Source organism: Kogia breviceps, chromosome 14, assembly GCF_026419965.1.
Source record: "Kogia breviceps isolate mKogBre1 chromosome 14, mKogBre1 haplotype 1, whole genome shotgun sequence".
Lineage (NCBI taxonomy): Eukaryota > Metazoa > Chordata > Mammalia > Artiodactyla > Physeteridae > Kogia > Kogia breviceps.
Genome location: NC_081323.1, coordinates 50,067,800 through 50,082,595, shown reverse-complemented (window position 1 = coordinate 50,082,595; position 14,796 = coordinate 50,067,800). Strand labels below are relative to the sequence as shown.

General features: G+C 36.1%; 1 protein-coding gene across 3 annotated transcripts in view; it reads left to right on the top strand.

Moving 5' to 3' along the window:
* Nucleotides 1-14,796, top strand: part of ATRN (attractin) — a 160,782-nt gene that overhangs the window by 54,659 nt on the left and 91,327 nt on the right. For all 3 annotated transcript variants that reach the window (XM_059037673.2, XM_059037677.2, XM_067013940.1), the window contains exons 7-12: nt 4,475-4,565; nt 5,485-5,728; nt 6,466-6,649; nt 7,667-7,821; nt 10,447-10,531; nt 13,537-13,757. In XM_059037673.2, the coding sequence (XP_058893656.1) occupies nt 4,475-4,565; nt 5,485-5,728; nt 6,466-6,649; nt 7,667-7,821; nt 10,447-10,531; nt 13,537-13,757 (980 nt within the window). The remainder of the gene's footprint in view (nt 1-4,474; nt 4,566-5,484; nt 5,729-6,465; nt 6,650-7,666; nt 7,822-10,446; nt 10,532-13,536; nt 13,758-14,796) is intronic.

Sequence of the window (14,796 nt, the reverse complement as noted above, 5' to 3'; positions counted from 1 at the left end):
AATACAGTTTCAAATAAATTTTTACTAACTCATGAAAAGTGAATATAGTGACTTCTTTTAGAGGAAGTATTTCTGGAACTTAGATCATAAATTTTATCATCGTCTATACTCTTATATAAGCATATTGCAGGAATTGCCCTCACTCTCTATTTTCTCCACGACCCTGTTAACCCAAAACTTTTAAGTTGCATTAAAAAGCAGTTCCCATTTTATGTCACCCAAGGGTCCTCTTGCAAAACAAATTATCTTGGTCATCTGGTTAAGATTTCCAATTGAAATGTCACTGAATTTCCTTCCCTTGAGCAAAAAAATAGGTTTTATTTTAAGCTAAAAAAAATAATAAGAAGAAATTGAGCAACAGGTAACCACACAAGGTAAGGAGTATCACCTAATATGATAAACTTAAAACAGACACACAGAAACAGCAAGCCCCCACAGAAACCATATGGTGAAATTCTGAGAGTTCTCACTAATAGCCCCAAATCTAGAGAGAAGCAAACTGAGTGGGTATCATTGTTTTCTTGCCCTTTAAACTGAATAGTGTAAGAAATAGTTGCTAAGGAGGATCAAGTGAAAAGGGGGGAAATTGATCAAGTGGCTGAGTCTGCCCAAAAGTCAGGGCTTCTATGTAATTTGGCTATCCCAAAATTTGAACCCTGGGATAGGACACTTAAACAAAATCTCAGAGGCGAATAGACTCTCGGTATTTTATTCTAAGAGACTGCACACCCCCACCCCTACCTGAGCCCCAGCATTTCTTCAGACTTCAGAAAAGTGGACAGAACATAAAATGCCAACTCTCACACTAAAGCTAGGATGGAAAGATAAACTTATCTTAGATACAGTGGAAAAAGAATTAAGAAATCACCCACAGTTTGCAAATGTAATGTCTGGAGAGCAGTGTCTAACCACAAGCAAGACAAGAAGTGACATTGTAGCAAATGCAAATATCTATGATGAAAAAGTAAAGAGGAAAGAACACAGCGTGTAAAACTGACAACTGATCATAGAGGAAAAGTATTCCTTCCAACTGCTTTGGGTTATGGATCAATATAATGAGAATTTGAATTCAGAAAAACAAGCTGAAAAGCAAGAAGATAATAATGCGATGAAATGGGAGATTACACATGTAAAGAAATAAAAATAAGTTACATACAGCAAGAACTACAATGAAAATCGAACTGCTGACAGCTTGGTAGACGTGATTCTAATGAATGCAGATGAAAAAGTTAAATAATTAGAAAAAGCAAAGATGTGGGAGACAGAAGGTCCAATATAATACAGATAATTGCTGTCACTGAAGAAAAGAACCTAACAAATAGAACAAGTGGATTGAAATGGTACAAGATGTTTGAGGAAAAATATTATAGTTGTTCAATGATAAGACCTGATTTGATCAAATTATTGAACTTTTAGGATAAAGGACAAATTATTGGGTGGGAAGCCTCAGGTAGTTCTTGACTCCTGCTGGCTGGGATCAAGTTCAATCTCTGTAGAGCCTTTCCTGTGGTCTTTGGATGGCCAGACACTATAATTGGAATACCAGGCCACAGTGAGGGCCAGAGGATGTGCCCTGTGGCATGATGGGCATTGTGTTGCCAGCCATCAGGGAGGAGTTTGTGAGAGAGATGGCTGCACCTTTATGGAAGACACCTACTTCTGAATTCCTGAGGTTTGTCTTTGCTTAACTGCATGTCCAGGTCTTAGAACTAATTGTTCAATATTCCTTTATCTTGGACTCAGCTCCCAGAAGAAGGAGTGTTTATCTGGTACTTGGCATTTCTTACAGTTTATTGCATCAACATTGTTCTTGTGTTTGCGTCTCTGTATTGTGAAAAGAGTGACAACCTGTTATGTAAGTGTCTTTTGGCAGTTTATCTTAACCAGATTTGAGCACCTGCCGGCACTTCAGTGTCTCTGACCAGCTCTTGGGCTGACACGTTATTGATTGAGGAAGAGTAAAATGCATTATGATACAGATTGAGCACCTTCCGTGTCACTTGAAAGAGAAATGGATTGGGTCACGTGGAGATTTGTTTCTGTGCTCCCTCTGTTTCTTTCCTTTCTTTCAAGCTTAAAGAAACAGGCCTTTGGCTTGAACGTAAGGTGTATATGTGTTTTTGAGAAGCCATGCTAGTTCTTCTTAGGAAACACTTTCCAGAATGCCATAAAAGTTGCAGTAGTATGCAGTCCATTTTGTTAAAACATTTACCTGGATGGATTTAAGTTATTTCCACCGTAAGTAAAGTACAATGTTGTGTCTTTAAAAAACCGTGAGAGAAATACATATATATTTATATATAATACATGTATATATTTATGTTTATTTATATATTTAGAGAGAGGGAGGGAAGAAAGGAGGGGGAGAGAGAATGAGAATGATTGAGACTTCTGACTTCCAAGCAGAAAAGCAAACCACACAAAAGTGGAAAAAAATCAGACTGGCCTCAGACCTCCATTGCCAGCATTCAATACCAGCGACATTCAAGGGAGCAGCATCAGCAAAGTTGTGTGGGAAAGAAAGGATGGCCCATGAGTATTATATGCAGCCAAGATGTCATTCACCTCTAAAGCTAGCGAGCAGATATTCTTCAACATGAAATAATTTAGGGGGAGGAGCACGTATGATCTCCACTAGGAATAACCACTTGACAGTGCCGTCTAGCCAATTCAGAATTAAAGACTCAAGAAGGAGAAGTTGTGGTAAGAGGACTGTGAGGAGACTGATTCAACTAAAATATAGATCCAGTACTAAGTAACTGAAATTATAGAATGGAATGTGCATGTTTTGAACCTGGACAATGTAAAAATTATATAACAAAAATTGGGAGAAGAAATGGGAGGAAATGTGGGTGCTAATGTTTTCAACTTTCAAAGTAGGAAGTTAGTGGAGTCTGTCCAAAATTAAATTATGTGTAATTTTAAAACTAAAGGGAGTTTACTCTAAATAACTTTTCATGTACTTTAAAAATGTAGAATATTCCAAAAAAATACACAAAATAATAGCTGGTATTGAGTTAAGTGTTATTCATATTTAATGAATGTCACCATTTTATGTTTTCTTCAGATCATGTATAAAATATTTAAGACAGAGGGAAAGGTTTAGAGAAAAATAATGAATGCTAATACATTCGTCATCCAGGTTAGGAAGTAAAACATTGCTAATATAGTTAAGACCCCACATGCCCCTCTAAAATCCCAGAGATAATCAATATCCTGATATTGTGATGTCATTTGTTCACATACTTATCTTTAGACTTGTAATATATATGAACATTTTTAGAGTTAATAAATTTTCTTGTTTTAGTCTTTACAGGAACAGTATTCTGCAGTTTGCTTTTTTAGCTTAACATTGTTTCAAGATTTATGTTAATAATACATTGCTTGAGTATATTCACTCTATAAGTGTTATATAGATATCTATGATTTATTAATCCATTTTCTATTGATGGATATTTGTTTCCCTTTTTTTGCTATTATGTTGTGATAAAACTTTCTTACATCTTGTTTACATAATGTTTTTCATAATTTAAAAATCTTGTATTCAGGGAAACTTATAGAAAATAAACATGTAAAATATAACAGTAATATTGGTTTTCCTTTGGTTTCTTTTTTCTATTAAATTATATAAAATTAAAATTAACACTTTATTAAAATTCACATATATTAGGATCCCCTTTGTATAAATGTATATTATCAGTCTATTCTTCTATCTGTATGTATGCATAGAAAATGTCTGGAATGATGTTTACTTAATGATATTCATTTCTAGGTGACAGAATGTGGGGTCATTTTTAGGTTTTTGGCTCTTTATTTTTTTTGCATTGATTACACTTTTTATAGTGAGTATGTATAATTTTAATAAAAACAATAGAATGATGTTTTCCACAAAGACAGAACTAATATTCTAAGATACTGAATGTGATTAATGCTGCAATGTAAGAGTATAAATGATTTTCTTTGGGGCATTTTTATATTTTAAAGGTCTTTAAGTGTATTTATAGTATAATTGAAATGCTATAATGATATTCTCATTTTTTTGAAAATATTACTTTTTAAAATAAATTAGATAAAGAAAAGGAAAGGCTAAGAATTTTTTTAACTTAGTTATCATCCCTTTTTCAGTATGTGTCTTTACTTTTGCATGGTTAAATGAAAGAAAAGGTATAGTAATAAAAGTCCCTTGAGTATAATGCAAACCTGCAAGTGATTTAGTGTGTAGAACAGGTTTTCAGGAAGCATTAGAAAATTCCAGTAGATTTTCTTTCTCGTCCCAGAGCTGTGGAACCCAGCTCCCCCTTCCTGAGTTCTCATGTGCCACATAGGCACAGATGTTAGGTTTGTTTGCCCAAGTACCTCACCATATCCATTGCAGATTTAACGAGCATCTCCAAAGTGGATTAGATCACAAATAAAGACTCCAAGATGTTGTGTTTTGTCATTTGGGTGAAAATATGATCTGTTTGTTTTATAGGTATGACCTTGCTTCTAGGGAGTGGCTTGCACTGAACCATTCTGTGAACAATGTGGTTGTTAGATATGGTCATTCTTTAGCATTATACAAGGTAAAATGTCTCCACTCTGTACTAAGCTAGAAACTCAACTCTTCCACTGTTACTTTCTCATATTATGTGATTGAAATAGCTATTTAATGTTGGATTTTTTTTCTAATCTTTTTTATTGTGTTAAAGTATGTATAACATACTCAGCCATTTTTAAGTGTACAATTCAGTGATACTAACTTCATTCATAATGTTGTGCAGCCATCATCACCATCCATCTTTGTAATTCTTTTTTATTTTTTTGCTTTGTTTTTCTTTTCATCTTTGTAATTCTTTTGATCTTGTAAAACTGCAACTCTATGCCCATTCAGCAATAATTCCCCTTTCCCTCCTCCTGCCTGCCCCTGGCAACCACCATTCTATTTTCTGTCCTGATTTTGACTTCAGTGTTGGTTTTTAATTGGGGGAAAACTTTCTAATATGGGGGGTATATAATTGGCTAAGTTATACATGGAAATTAAGGTTGAAACTACTTTAACCTGAGAGATTTAAATGGATTCATATTCAATCTGGGTTATTATGGTTGTGATAATAAATGGTTAAAAATTAATCTAGTGCAGGTTAGCTTTTATGTTCATTAGCAAGTTTAGCCAAGGATAGCGACATTACAATGTAACTGAGTAATCATTTTCATTTCCCTGTTTTTTAGTTTATTTCAACTTTATTTTTCCAAGCCATTTTATATTGTAAAAGATCTTGTGTGAGGAAGTCCAAGAAAAGTGGCAAAGTATTAGGGATATAGGTTAGATTTATTTTATTTTGTTCTTTCTACATCCTTTTCCTAATAATTAACTGAAAGGTGCTTTTCACTAACACCTTTTAAGCTTAAGAATAATATTGAGGTTTTGAACTGTTCCTTTTTCTGTGTTTAGATTTGATCCTTTTGATGTTTTTTAGAATTTTGTTTACATTTTTTCCCTAGGATAAAATTTACATGTATGGAGGAAAAATTGATTCAACAGGGAATGTGACCAATGAGTTGAGAGTGTTTCATATTCATAATGAATCATGGGTATTGTTATCCCCTAAAGCAAAGGAGCAGTATGCAGTGGTTGGGCACTCAGCACACATTGTCACATTGAATAGTAGCCGAGTGGTCATGCTGATTATCTTTGGTCACTGCCCTCTCTATGGATATATTAGCAATGTGCAGGAGTATGACTTGGGTACGTATGTTTTTTTCAATGAATCGTTTTTGAATGTCAGATTTAAAATTTTGCTCTTATTATTATGACTGTTTAACAAAATTCAACTTAACATTGACCCAGTACTTGATCTTGAGATACAGTTAGCATTGATGAATTGCCAGTGAAGTTTAGATTATTGATACTGCTATGTGGTATATATATTTGTTACTGTCAATTTAGCAAGGAGCCAAAAATGGCACTAAATGCTATGAGTGTTGAAAATAAAATAAATAAATAAAAAGCGTTTGAAACAACAAATACTCTGCAGAAAAAAAAAAAGTATTTGAAAAGCCCTTTAGAGATTGGTTTAATGGAGCATGATTTCCCCTTAGTATATAATCTTTCCTTTGGTTAAATTTTATTATATTTGTTTTTGTAGATGTGGATGATATTTTAAGAAAGTAGGTCCATAAAGTACGTCTGCAAATTGGTCCGTAAAGGTCATGGGGAATTAATTCTTCAATTGAGGGGGATCTGAGTCTTTTAAATTTAATGTAATTCTTTTCCTACATATTAGAACATCAGAACATTTAACAGGTTGAAGTTTGGCCACCTGGATTTGTTACAAGTTTTAGATGGCCTTGCTTTAAAAATAAAATGGTTAAAGAAAGTTACATGTATCAAGTCTCCTGAAATCTCTTGTCTTAAGTTAATTGGTAATTTTAAGTATTAGGAGGAGCCTGCAACGTTTGCCTTTAACTGTTTGCCCTTTCCAGGTGAGAACACATGGAGTATATTACATACCCAGGGTGCCCTTGTCCAAGGGGGCTATGGCCATAGCAGTGTCTATGACCACAGGACCAGGTCCCTGTATATTCATGGAGGCTACAAGGCTTTCAGTGCCAATAAATACCGGCTTGCAGATGATCTCTACAGATACAATGTGGACACCCAGATGTGGTGGGTGCTTTTTCTTGAGCTTTCACTTTAAGGTGGGAATTCTGGCAATTGCTGGGAAAATTGTGCCACATTTTTGTTTTCAGGCCTTGCAGATAATTCTCTTCATTGTTGTAAACAGAAATTGTGAAATAAGCAGAAGGTACAAAGTAGTAGTATCTATAATTTTGTAGTAGGTTGATTAGAACCTTGGGTTTTTTGGGGGGGTTTTTTTGACTATTTTTCAATTTTCATACACTCAGTACCACTGTAAAATTTTAGCTATTCAGAATCCTAAGGAATAAATTGTTCTGCATAGCTGAGTTTATGCACACTGTTGTAATTAAGTAGAATATATCCACTTTTTAATCTTTTCTTGTTGACCAAGGTGTTATCATTAGGGTCAGTTACTGGCATCATTCCATGAAATCATCAAACAGAGGTGGTCTCAGTACCTAAGAGATTAGAGCTGTCCTCACTCTACTATATATTGGTCTATATAAAGTTTGCTAATCTTAAAAAATGTAAAGCAAATTTGAGTTATGAAATAATATAATTATTATAAAGCAATGGTTTCTTTTCATATTTCCTTACATATTTGAGACCATGCTATGGATACCATTTTACATTGTCTGTCATTAAAATTGTCATTTTTAGTGACTGTGTAATACTCCATCATGTAGGTATCCTGAGCCCATACAGTTGGAAGTTTTGGTTTCTAGCTCTTGTCTTATTAATAAAACATATGTAAGCTTCCATCCATATTTCACATGATATCTACTCAGAAACTGGAATTATAGAGTATGAACATAGAGTATGAACATTTTTAAGGCTCTTAACATATCTTATCAAAATTCTCATACGTCTTTCAATTTTACATGTTTATTGTTGAGAAAGTTACTTATATACAGAGAAAAATCTAGAATTATTTGCACACTTGGATCTGAAGTTAAGAAAATGGTTATGTTTGTATTAGCACATAGATGATAAATATTCTAAAGAACTAACCTTGTATTTATTATTTTTAAATAAACTCAAAAGGACTATTCTTAAGGACAGCCGATTTTTCCGTTACTTGCACACAGCTGTGATAGTGAGTGGAACCATGCTGGTGTTTGGAGGAAACACACACAATGACACATCCATGAGCCATGGAGCCAAATGCTTCTCTTCAGACTTCATGGCTTACGACATTGGTAAGTTTCCCAAAGCCATTTTAGCTTCAAGAATCTTTTTTGTCTGTAAGCAGCATTTTAAAAGAAACAGAAAATATTTCTAGTTAAAAATGGTCAAGCTATTTGAAAGAGGTCCAAATGGAATTTTTTATGTTAATTTGACTGATATTATAATCTGTTAAAAAGCATTATTTCTATATTAAATTCTTTTTGAAGTCCCTCCTTTGATGAGTTGGGGTGATTGGGCTCTCCTGTTTCACAGATAAAAGCCTTACATAGTAATATGTGTTATGTAGTTGTGACCACCAGCATTGTGTTAAGTTGGTTTAAGTTTAACTTTATCTTATTCCCTTGAAACTGGTTTCACACATTCTTGATGTAATACTTGGACAGCGAATTTTTAAGAATTTGGTGTGGTAATGTACTGACCAGAAGAGGGCAGTATTGGTTCATGCAAAACAGATATTAGAAATTCTTTAATATTTATTATATATCATATGATATAAATATAAATATTATCAGATGTTCTTTTTTAACAGACATTTATGTGCCAGCCACTGAACTTATACATTGGGGATCATAAGAGGAACAAGTTACAGTCCTTGGCCTCATGGTGGGGGAGGCAGAGAACTGAGCAGACAATATTAATTGCATTCAGGGTGTTACTTGCTCTGAGAAGAACGTATGAGAGCACCTGTGAGCATCCCTTAATTCATGAGGGGTAAGGGGTACAGTCAGGGAAAGCCTTCTTGAGGAGGGCCATCCAGGCTGGGTCCTAGGAACCCTGGGAAGTTGGCTGGGCCAAGTTAGGCAGGACTTCTCAGGGAAAGGAAGCCCATGTTTAGAGACACAGAGGTGGAAAGACACCATGCCACATATTTGGGGGCTGTGAGTATTTAGTTTTGGCTGTATTCTAGTAGCACATCAGGGAAGAGTGGCTGTAAGTGGAACTAGAAGCAAGCAGCTGTCTGGTCAGATCTTGAGGGGCCTGTTATGTCATGCTGAGGGGTTTGGGCTTTTTGAAGAATCTTACAGAAGAGGTGATAGAATTGTATTTGTGTCTTAGGAAGATCTCTTTGTGGCATTGTGATGAGTAGTTGGGAAGGGGCAAGATGGGAGTTAAGAGGCTGTTGATAAAGTCCTGAGGAGGGTTTGAACCAAGACTGTGGAAGTGGCAATGAGGATAAAGAGACAAATGTGTTTGAGAATTACTGGGAACCCGAGGATTGTCCCGAGTGTGTTTTGAGAGCTGTGACAGCATCCTTATCTGGTATCTGGTGTGGGCTACAGTAGATGGTGTTTTTTACCAAGGTTGGAAATAGAACTAGAGGGACAGGATCTGGGAGGAAGTGAGTAAATTGAATTTGGGGGCATGTCCAGCTGGAGATGAGTGTGGGACAGAGCAGTACAGAGATCAGTGGGGAGCTGTAGGAGGGGGTGAACTTCTGTAGGGAGCATGTGTCATCAGGGATAAGCAAAGAGCCAGGGAATAGATACATAAAGAAGTCTTAAAGAGAATGGAGATTGCAAAAGCATGTCAGAGAATAGGAGGAAAGTGAGGCAAGACTGGGGACCTGAGAGGTAGCAGTTAACAGTGGCTATAGAGGGATTAAGTAAAATAAGGACTGGAGAGTCTTTCACTCTTTCACAAAGAGGTCATTTATTACCCTCTAGACATGGAGGAATGATCCAGATTACAGGAGGCTGAGAAGTAATATATGGTGAGATATACACAGTGAATGTTGACCGTTTTAATTTAAAAAAACAACCAAAAAACCCTTGTCTGTGAAGGGAAGAAAAAGGGGTAAGATGAGTGCCTCCTTGGGCATATTTAAATACTGTGGTAAAAGTCAGGTGGGATAAGAGGAAGGGCTCCTGCCACACTGGTTTTAGGGAAGGAAGCAAGGTGGGTGGTCAGGAAGCTGTGGGAGTTGATGGCCTCTGTTCTGCATGTGAGGAAGACCACAGAGTTTAGGCTGGGTAGGAGAAGAAAGTGAAAGCTTTTGTTGTCAGGGTTGAATAAATGTCCGGATCCTTTGTTTAGTGAGTGTGAAAGTCTGTGTGTCTGGGAACGGAAGACAGTGAGTCAGAGGTTGGTATGGTTCAGCAGCACCTGTTGGTATTGAGGTCCAGAAGAGAAGTTGCTAGCATGAATTAGAACAAAGGACAATTAGTAGATCTAGGGGGTCTAGGAAAGGACCTTTTAAAAATTAGATAAAGTTTGATTTTTTTTTTTTTTTTTTAGTTTTAATTTTCCACCTGTACATTTCTATTTTAGTTACTGAGTTTGGGCAAAGCAATACAGAGTGAAAAATAATTATGGAATTCACATGTTTTACTTATGTAAGCTTTGAAAAATGTAAGATTTGCTTAAGTTAAAAAACATTCTAGTGGGTAATATTGAGAGGCAACAGAGTGAGTGATGTGAATGTGCATTCACTAATTAGAATTGCTATAGAGTCCTACCGTTCTTCCTTGCCCTTCTGTTCTGTTGCTGCTGCATTTTTACTTCAGAAATAATGGTGTGACTAAGAAAAACTGAGAGATATGTTTGTGTTTATTACAGTCTTCTTTCCCAAAGAAAATGCCAGTCCCTATTGGTTATGAATAACAGTCCCTCCTGAAATGTGTTTTTCTTGCTCCTAGCTTGTGACCGATGGTCAGTGCTTCCCAGACCTGATCTCCACCATGATGTCAACAGATTTGGCCATTCAGCAGTCTTATACAACAGGTAATTGAAGAAGAAGTGCTTGCTCCTTTTCTCTTGTGTTTAAAATGAAAATGAAGTAAAATGTGAAGTGATATTGGACTTACATATTATTCATAGGATTACCTTATCCCATTGTTTTTTCACAGAATTATGTTAGGTATGAATTTCCTGATCTATATTTAAAATATTTGATGTGGATTTGAATTACTTCTAATGCCATGTTTGTTGATGTAGTTTTGTTAGCATGGCGGAGTAAGCTATGTCTGGTGTTCTCAGTGCATGGGACAACAAAAGTTGTGTGCAGTTACTGTCTTAGGCCCTCTGTTATTTGCTATTGTTTGTGGTGCTTTTGTCTGAGTGGTGAAGAAAGATTTGAAAAAAAGGAGAGAGGGCACTTTAGATAAGGGATAAGATATGGGAACAGAGGTGGGGAGATTCTGATGCTTCGTATAGGTCAAGTCTGTGGTGCTTCATATATATATATCAAGTCTTTGGATAATCTGAAGTCTGCACTGCATTTCATTGCATCATTCAGAAGTGCCTGGCCCAAACTAATAGAGCTCTTCACAAATCTGCCCCTGGAGAAGCATCTGTCATATAAGGGAGCTCCAGAGTGGCCATGTGACCTGTACCTTATAGTGTGCTTTACCAATTTTTTCATTTGTTAAAATAGTCTAATCATGTTGTTAATTTTTTCTCATTTTGTTTCTTCTCTGATTACTGTTTACTTCACCTTTTAAAATTCTAGGCCTTATCAATCCTGAAACTATTTAAATGCTATAATGCCCATGTATATTATGTTAGGATTCCCTTCATTTTCAGAATTTCTGTTGTGATAATGAAAGTTAGATGAGGTAATTCACCTTGGATTAGGAAAGATAAGAAAGCAACCTATCGTGGAGATGTGAAGGAAGAATTGACAGAATTCAAACACTTAGATACTGGAAAAAGGGACATCTTTCACAAAGTAAACAGCTGAAATTTAGCAATAAATATGGTTTTACTATGGGAATATTTGATAGGTATTGATTAAAATGGAAGGATTTTTGACTACTAATTTGAAGTGTTATGTTTTAAAAATATATATTTATTTATTTGCCTGCGTTGGTTCTTAGTGGCAGCATGTGGGATCTTCGTTGCGGAGTGCGGGATCTTTTTTTTGTTGTGGCACGTGGGCTCTCTAGTTGTGGCTCACGTGCTCAGTAGTTGCAGCACGTGGGCTTAGTTGCCCCGTGGCATGTGGGATATTAGTTCCCGGACCAGGGATTGAACCCGTGTCCCCTGCATTGGAAGGCGGATTCTTAACCACCAGAGACCACCAGAGAAGTCCCTGAAGTCTTATCTTAAATTGTAATTTGATATTTCCTCAGTAAGGAAAACGCTTAAAGTTTTCTAGTAAGTGCCTCTTGATGTTCTTCATCTGAAAAACAGTGGGTCCATTTTGTCATCATCTTGCCTATGAGTGCCTGGCCTCAGCTGTGTTCATCTTTAAATTCATGGTGTTCTCCTAGCATAAGATTTGGCACATAATAGGCATTTGCTAAATGGCAGCTGTTAGTACCATAATGGTAATTAGCAAATAAATGGATTTTCTATCAAAACATTTCAGAGTTTTTATATAAACTCAGAGAAGTTGACAGTTTACCATAAGATGTAATTAACCATGAATCAAAATTGGGAATGGCTTGCCTGAGTTATAATAATGTGCTTATTTTTGTATAATTGCAGTAGAGTATTTGAGCCTATATGTGAGTATCTGTACGAATGGGCCAGGGTTGGAGGGGGGCAGGGCATGACAAGGGAGGTCATGTAGTAAAAAACCATGGTTAGTTTAATCTTTTTTTCAATTTTTTACAACTGAAGTATAGTTGATTTACAGTGTTGTGTTAATTTCTGCTGTAATGGTTAGTTTAATTTTGTGAAGTAACTTAACCTAAAGAGAAACTTTGATTCACATGATTTCCACATTTTGAATGATGGCTCCCTTAATCGAGCATCTGCATTGGGCCAGCTGTGCTTCACTTAGTCGTCCTTGTGGTTTTTGGGGGAGGCATGAAGAAGAGTGGGCTGTGAGGCATTGAGACTGCTGCAGATGCAGCTGTTCTTTTCAGTTCCCTGCTCCAAGCCTCTTTGAAGGACTTTGCCTACCCTCACATAGCCGATCTGACCAGATGAATTCAGAATTGCTAAGACACCAGCTGTACTGAGAGGCCGATGGAGCTTATTTGGTTTAAGCAATAAATTGACTAGCTGAAACCAGACTATGTAATGTGATACTAAGTAAACCAATATGAAGTTAAAAATTAAACCTGGTGTTCATTTTTGGTTACTGAAATATGTCAGTTTTCAGATATAGTAAAAATACAGCCACAGAATCTTTACGCTTTAGTTATCCTCTGTCGATTTGAGGAAAATTGAGGCACAGTGAGAGTGAATTATTTGATACCTCATTGTGGGTTAGTACTAAACTTCCTGGTAGATTATAGGATCTCAGAGTTGGAAGAAATCCTTGAAATCATTTGTTTCACTAATTAAACTGTGACTTGTACTGTGTACTAAATTTTCATATGTACTTTTATCTCTTTCTTATTGTTCTATGTTTTCATTACACAGTTTTGATTAGAGAGCTTTTATCTATACTTCTTAAATTGTACATACTTATTTTTAATATTTAAAAACATGCAGATGTAGGATTATGTGTATAATTTTAAAATATGCTAGCTTGCCCTGTCACTAAAATATTCTGAAGAATCCTGGTTAAAAGTCACTCACTTATCACGAGAACTTTTTAATATAGTATCTGTAAAGAGGAGGTAGATTATTGGAACTATTCTGGGTAGTCACAGGCCATTGTGAAAGGTTGGAATTTGGGAGGTAAAGGTATAAGAGTGTTTTTTGAGGTCTTGAAAAATAACTTTTTTACAGGACTTTTGATATGTGAGATTCGTCTAAAGATTATTAGAAGTATATCATGCATTTGTTTATGTAAGTTTCCAGTGAACTCTTTCTCTTTTTTTTTCTTTTAGCACCATGTATGTATTTGGTGGTTTCAATAGTCTCCTCCTCAGTGACATCCTGGTATTTACTTCAGAACAGTGTGAAGCACACCAGAGTGAAGCTGCTTGTCTAGCAGCAGGACCTGGCATCCGGTGTGTGTGGGACACAGGGTCATCTCAGTGTGTCTCCTGGGAGTTGGCAACTGAAGCACAAGAAGAAAAGTTAAAATCAGAGTGTTTTTTTAAAAGAAGTATGTTTTTTTCTCTTCTTAAAATTTAATTAATTTGAGATCTCATTTTATCTGAATTGTGAAGTCACTTATCCAATGTGTACTTTTAATGTTCATTTTATTTTCCAAAATTATTCAGTAATAACTTAGGCAAATGCTTTATGGGTATTTGAAAATTGGATTGTAAACATCTTTATAATGGATAGGAACGTGCTATATCTGCTGTTTGCTAATGATGAAGACAAAACCTTTTAGCATTGCATAGACTTTGTATACCAACTCCAGAACCTAGTTTCAGCTGTTTTGAGGCACTGCAATCCAGTAGGACTTTTTATATCTGCTCTGTCCCAATATGTTAGCTACTAGCCATATGTGGCTATGAAACACTTGGAATGAGACTGGCGTGACTGAAGAACTGAATTTTAAAATTTTAATTAATTTAAATTAAAAACTACATGTGGGGACTTCCGCAGGGGTCCCGTGGTTAAGACTCTGCACTTCCACCGCAGGGGGCACGGGTTCCACCCCTGGTTGGGGAACTAAGATTCCCACATGTCACGCAGCGTGGCCAAAATAAATAAATAAATAAAAACTACATGTGGTTAGTGGCTACCATATTGGATTATGCAGTTCTAACATTAAGGATAAGATTAAGAGGGCCAACCCAGAAAAGCTATGTTGGAGTAGATTTTTCTAGTGGATAGAGATATTATTCTTTTCTGGCTTCTCTAGTTGGGCACAGCAGTGATAGCAAGGCAGACAGTTGCTGAGGAACAGTGATTCCTCCTTCTAGAACCACCCCTTATATTGTCCAAGCTTTTTCATCTTACCTGCTCAGCGCCTTATTACCGTTTTGCTCTGACATATTAGCACAGTGCAATACAATGAAGTCATACGTGAGAAAGTCCTTTAAAAGTAAGAAAAATGTCTCTGAAAAATATTGTTTCACTTCAATTTGTTTAAACTATGTTGACTGAATTTCTTAACTATTAGGGTTGGTGTAGCAGTTACCGTGAGAGTTATGATGGATAGAGGCAGCTTTCACTCTCCTGGAATGTTC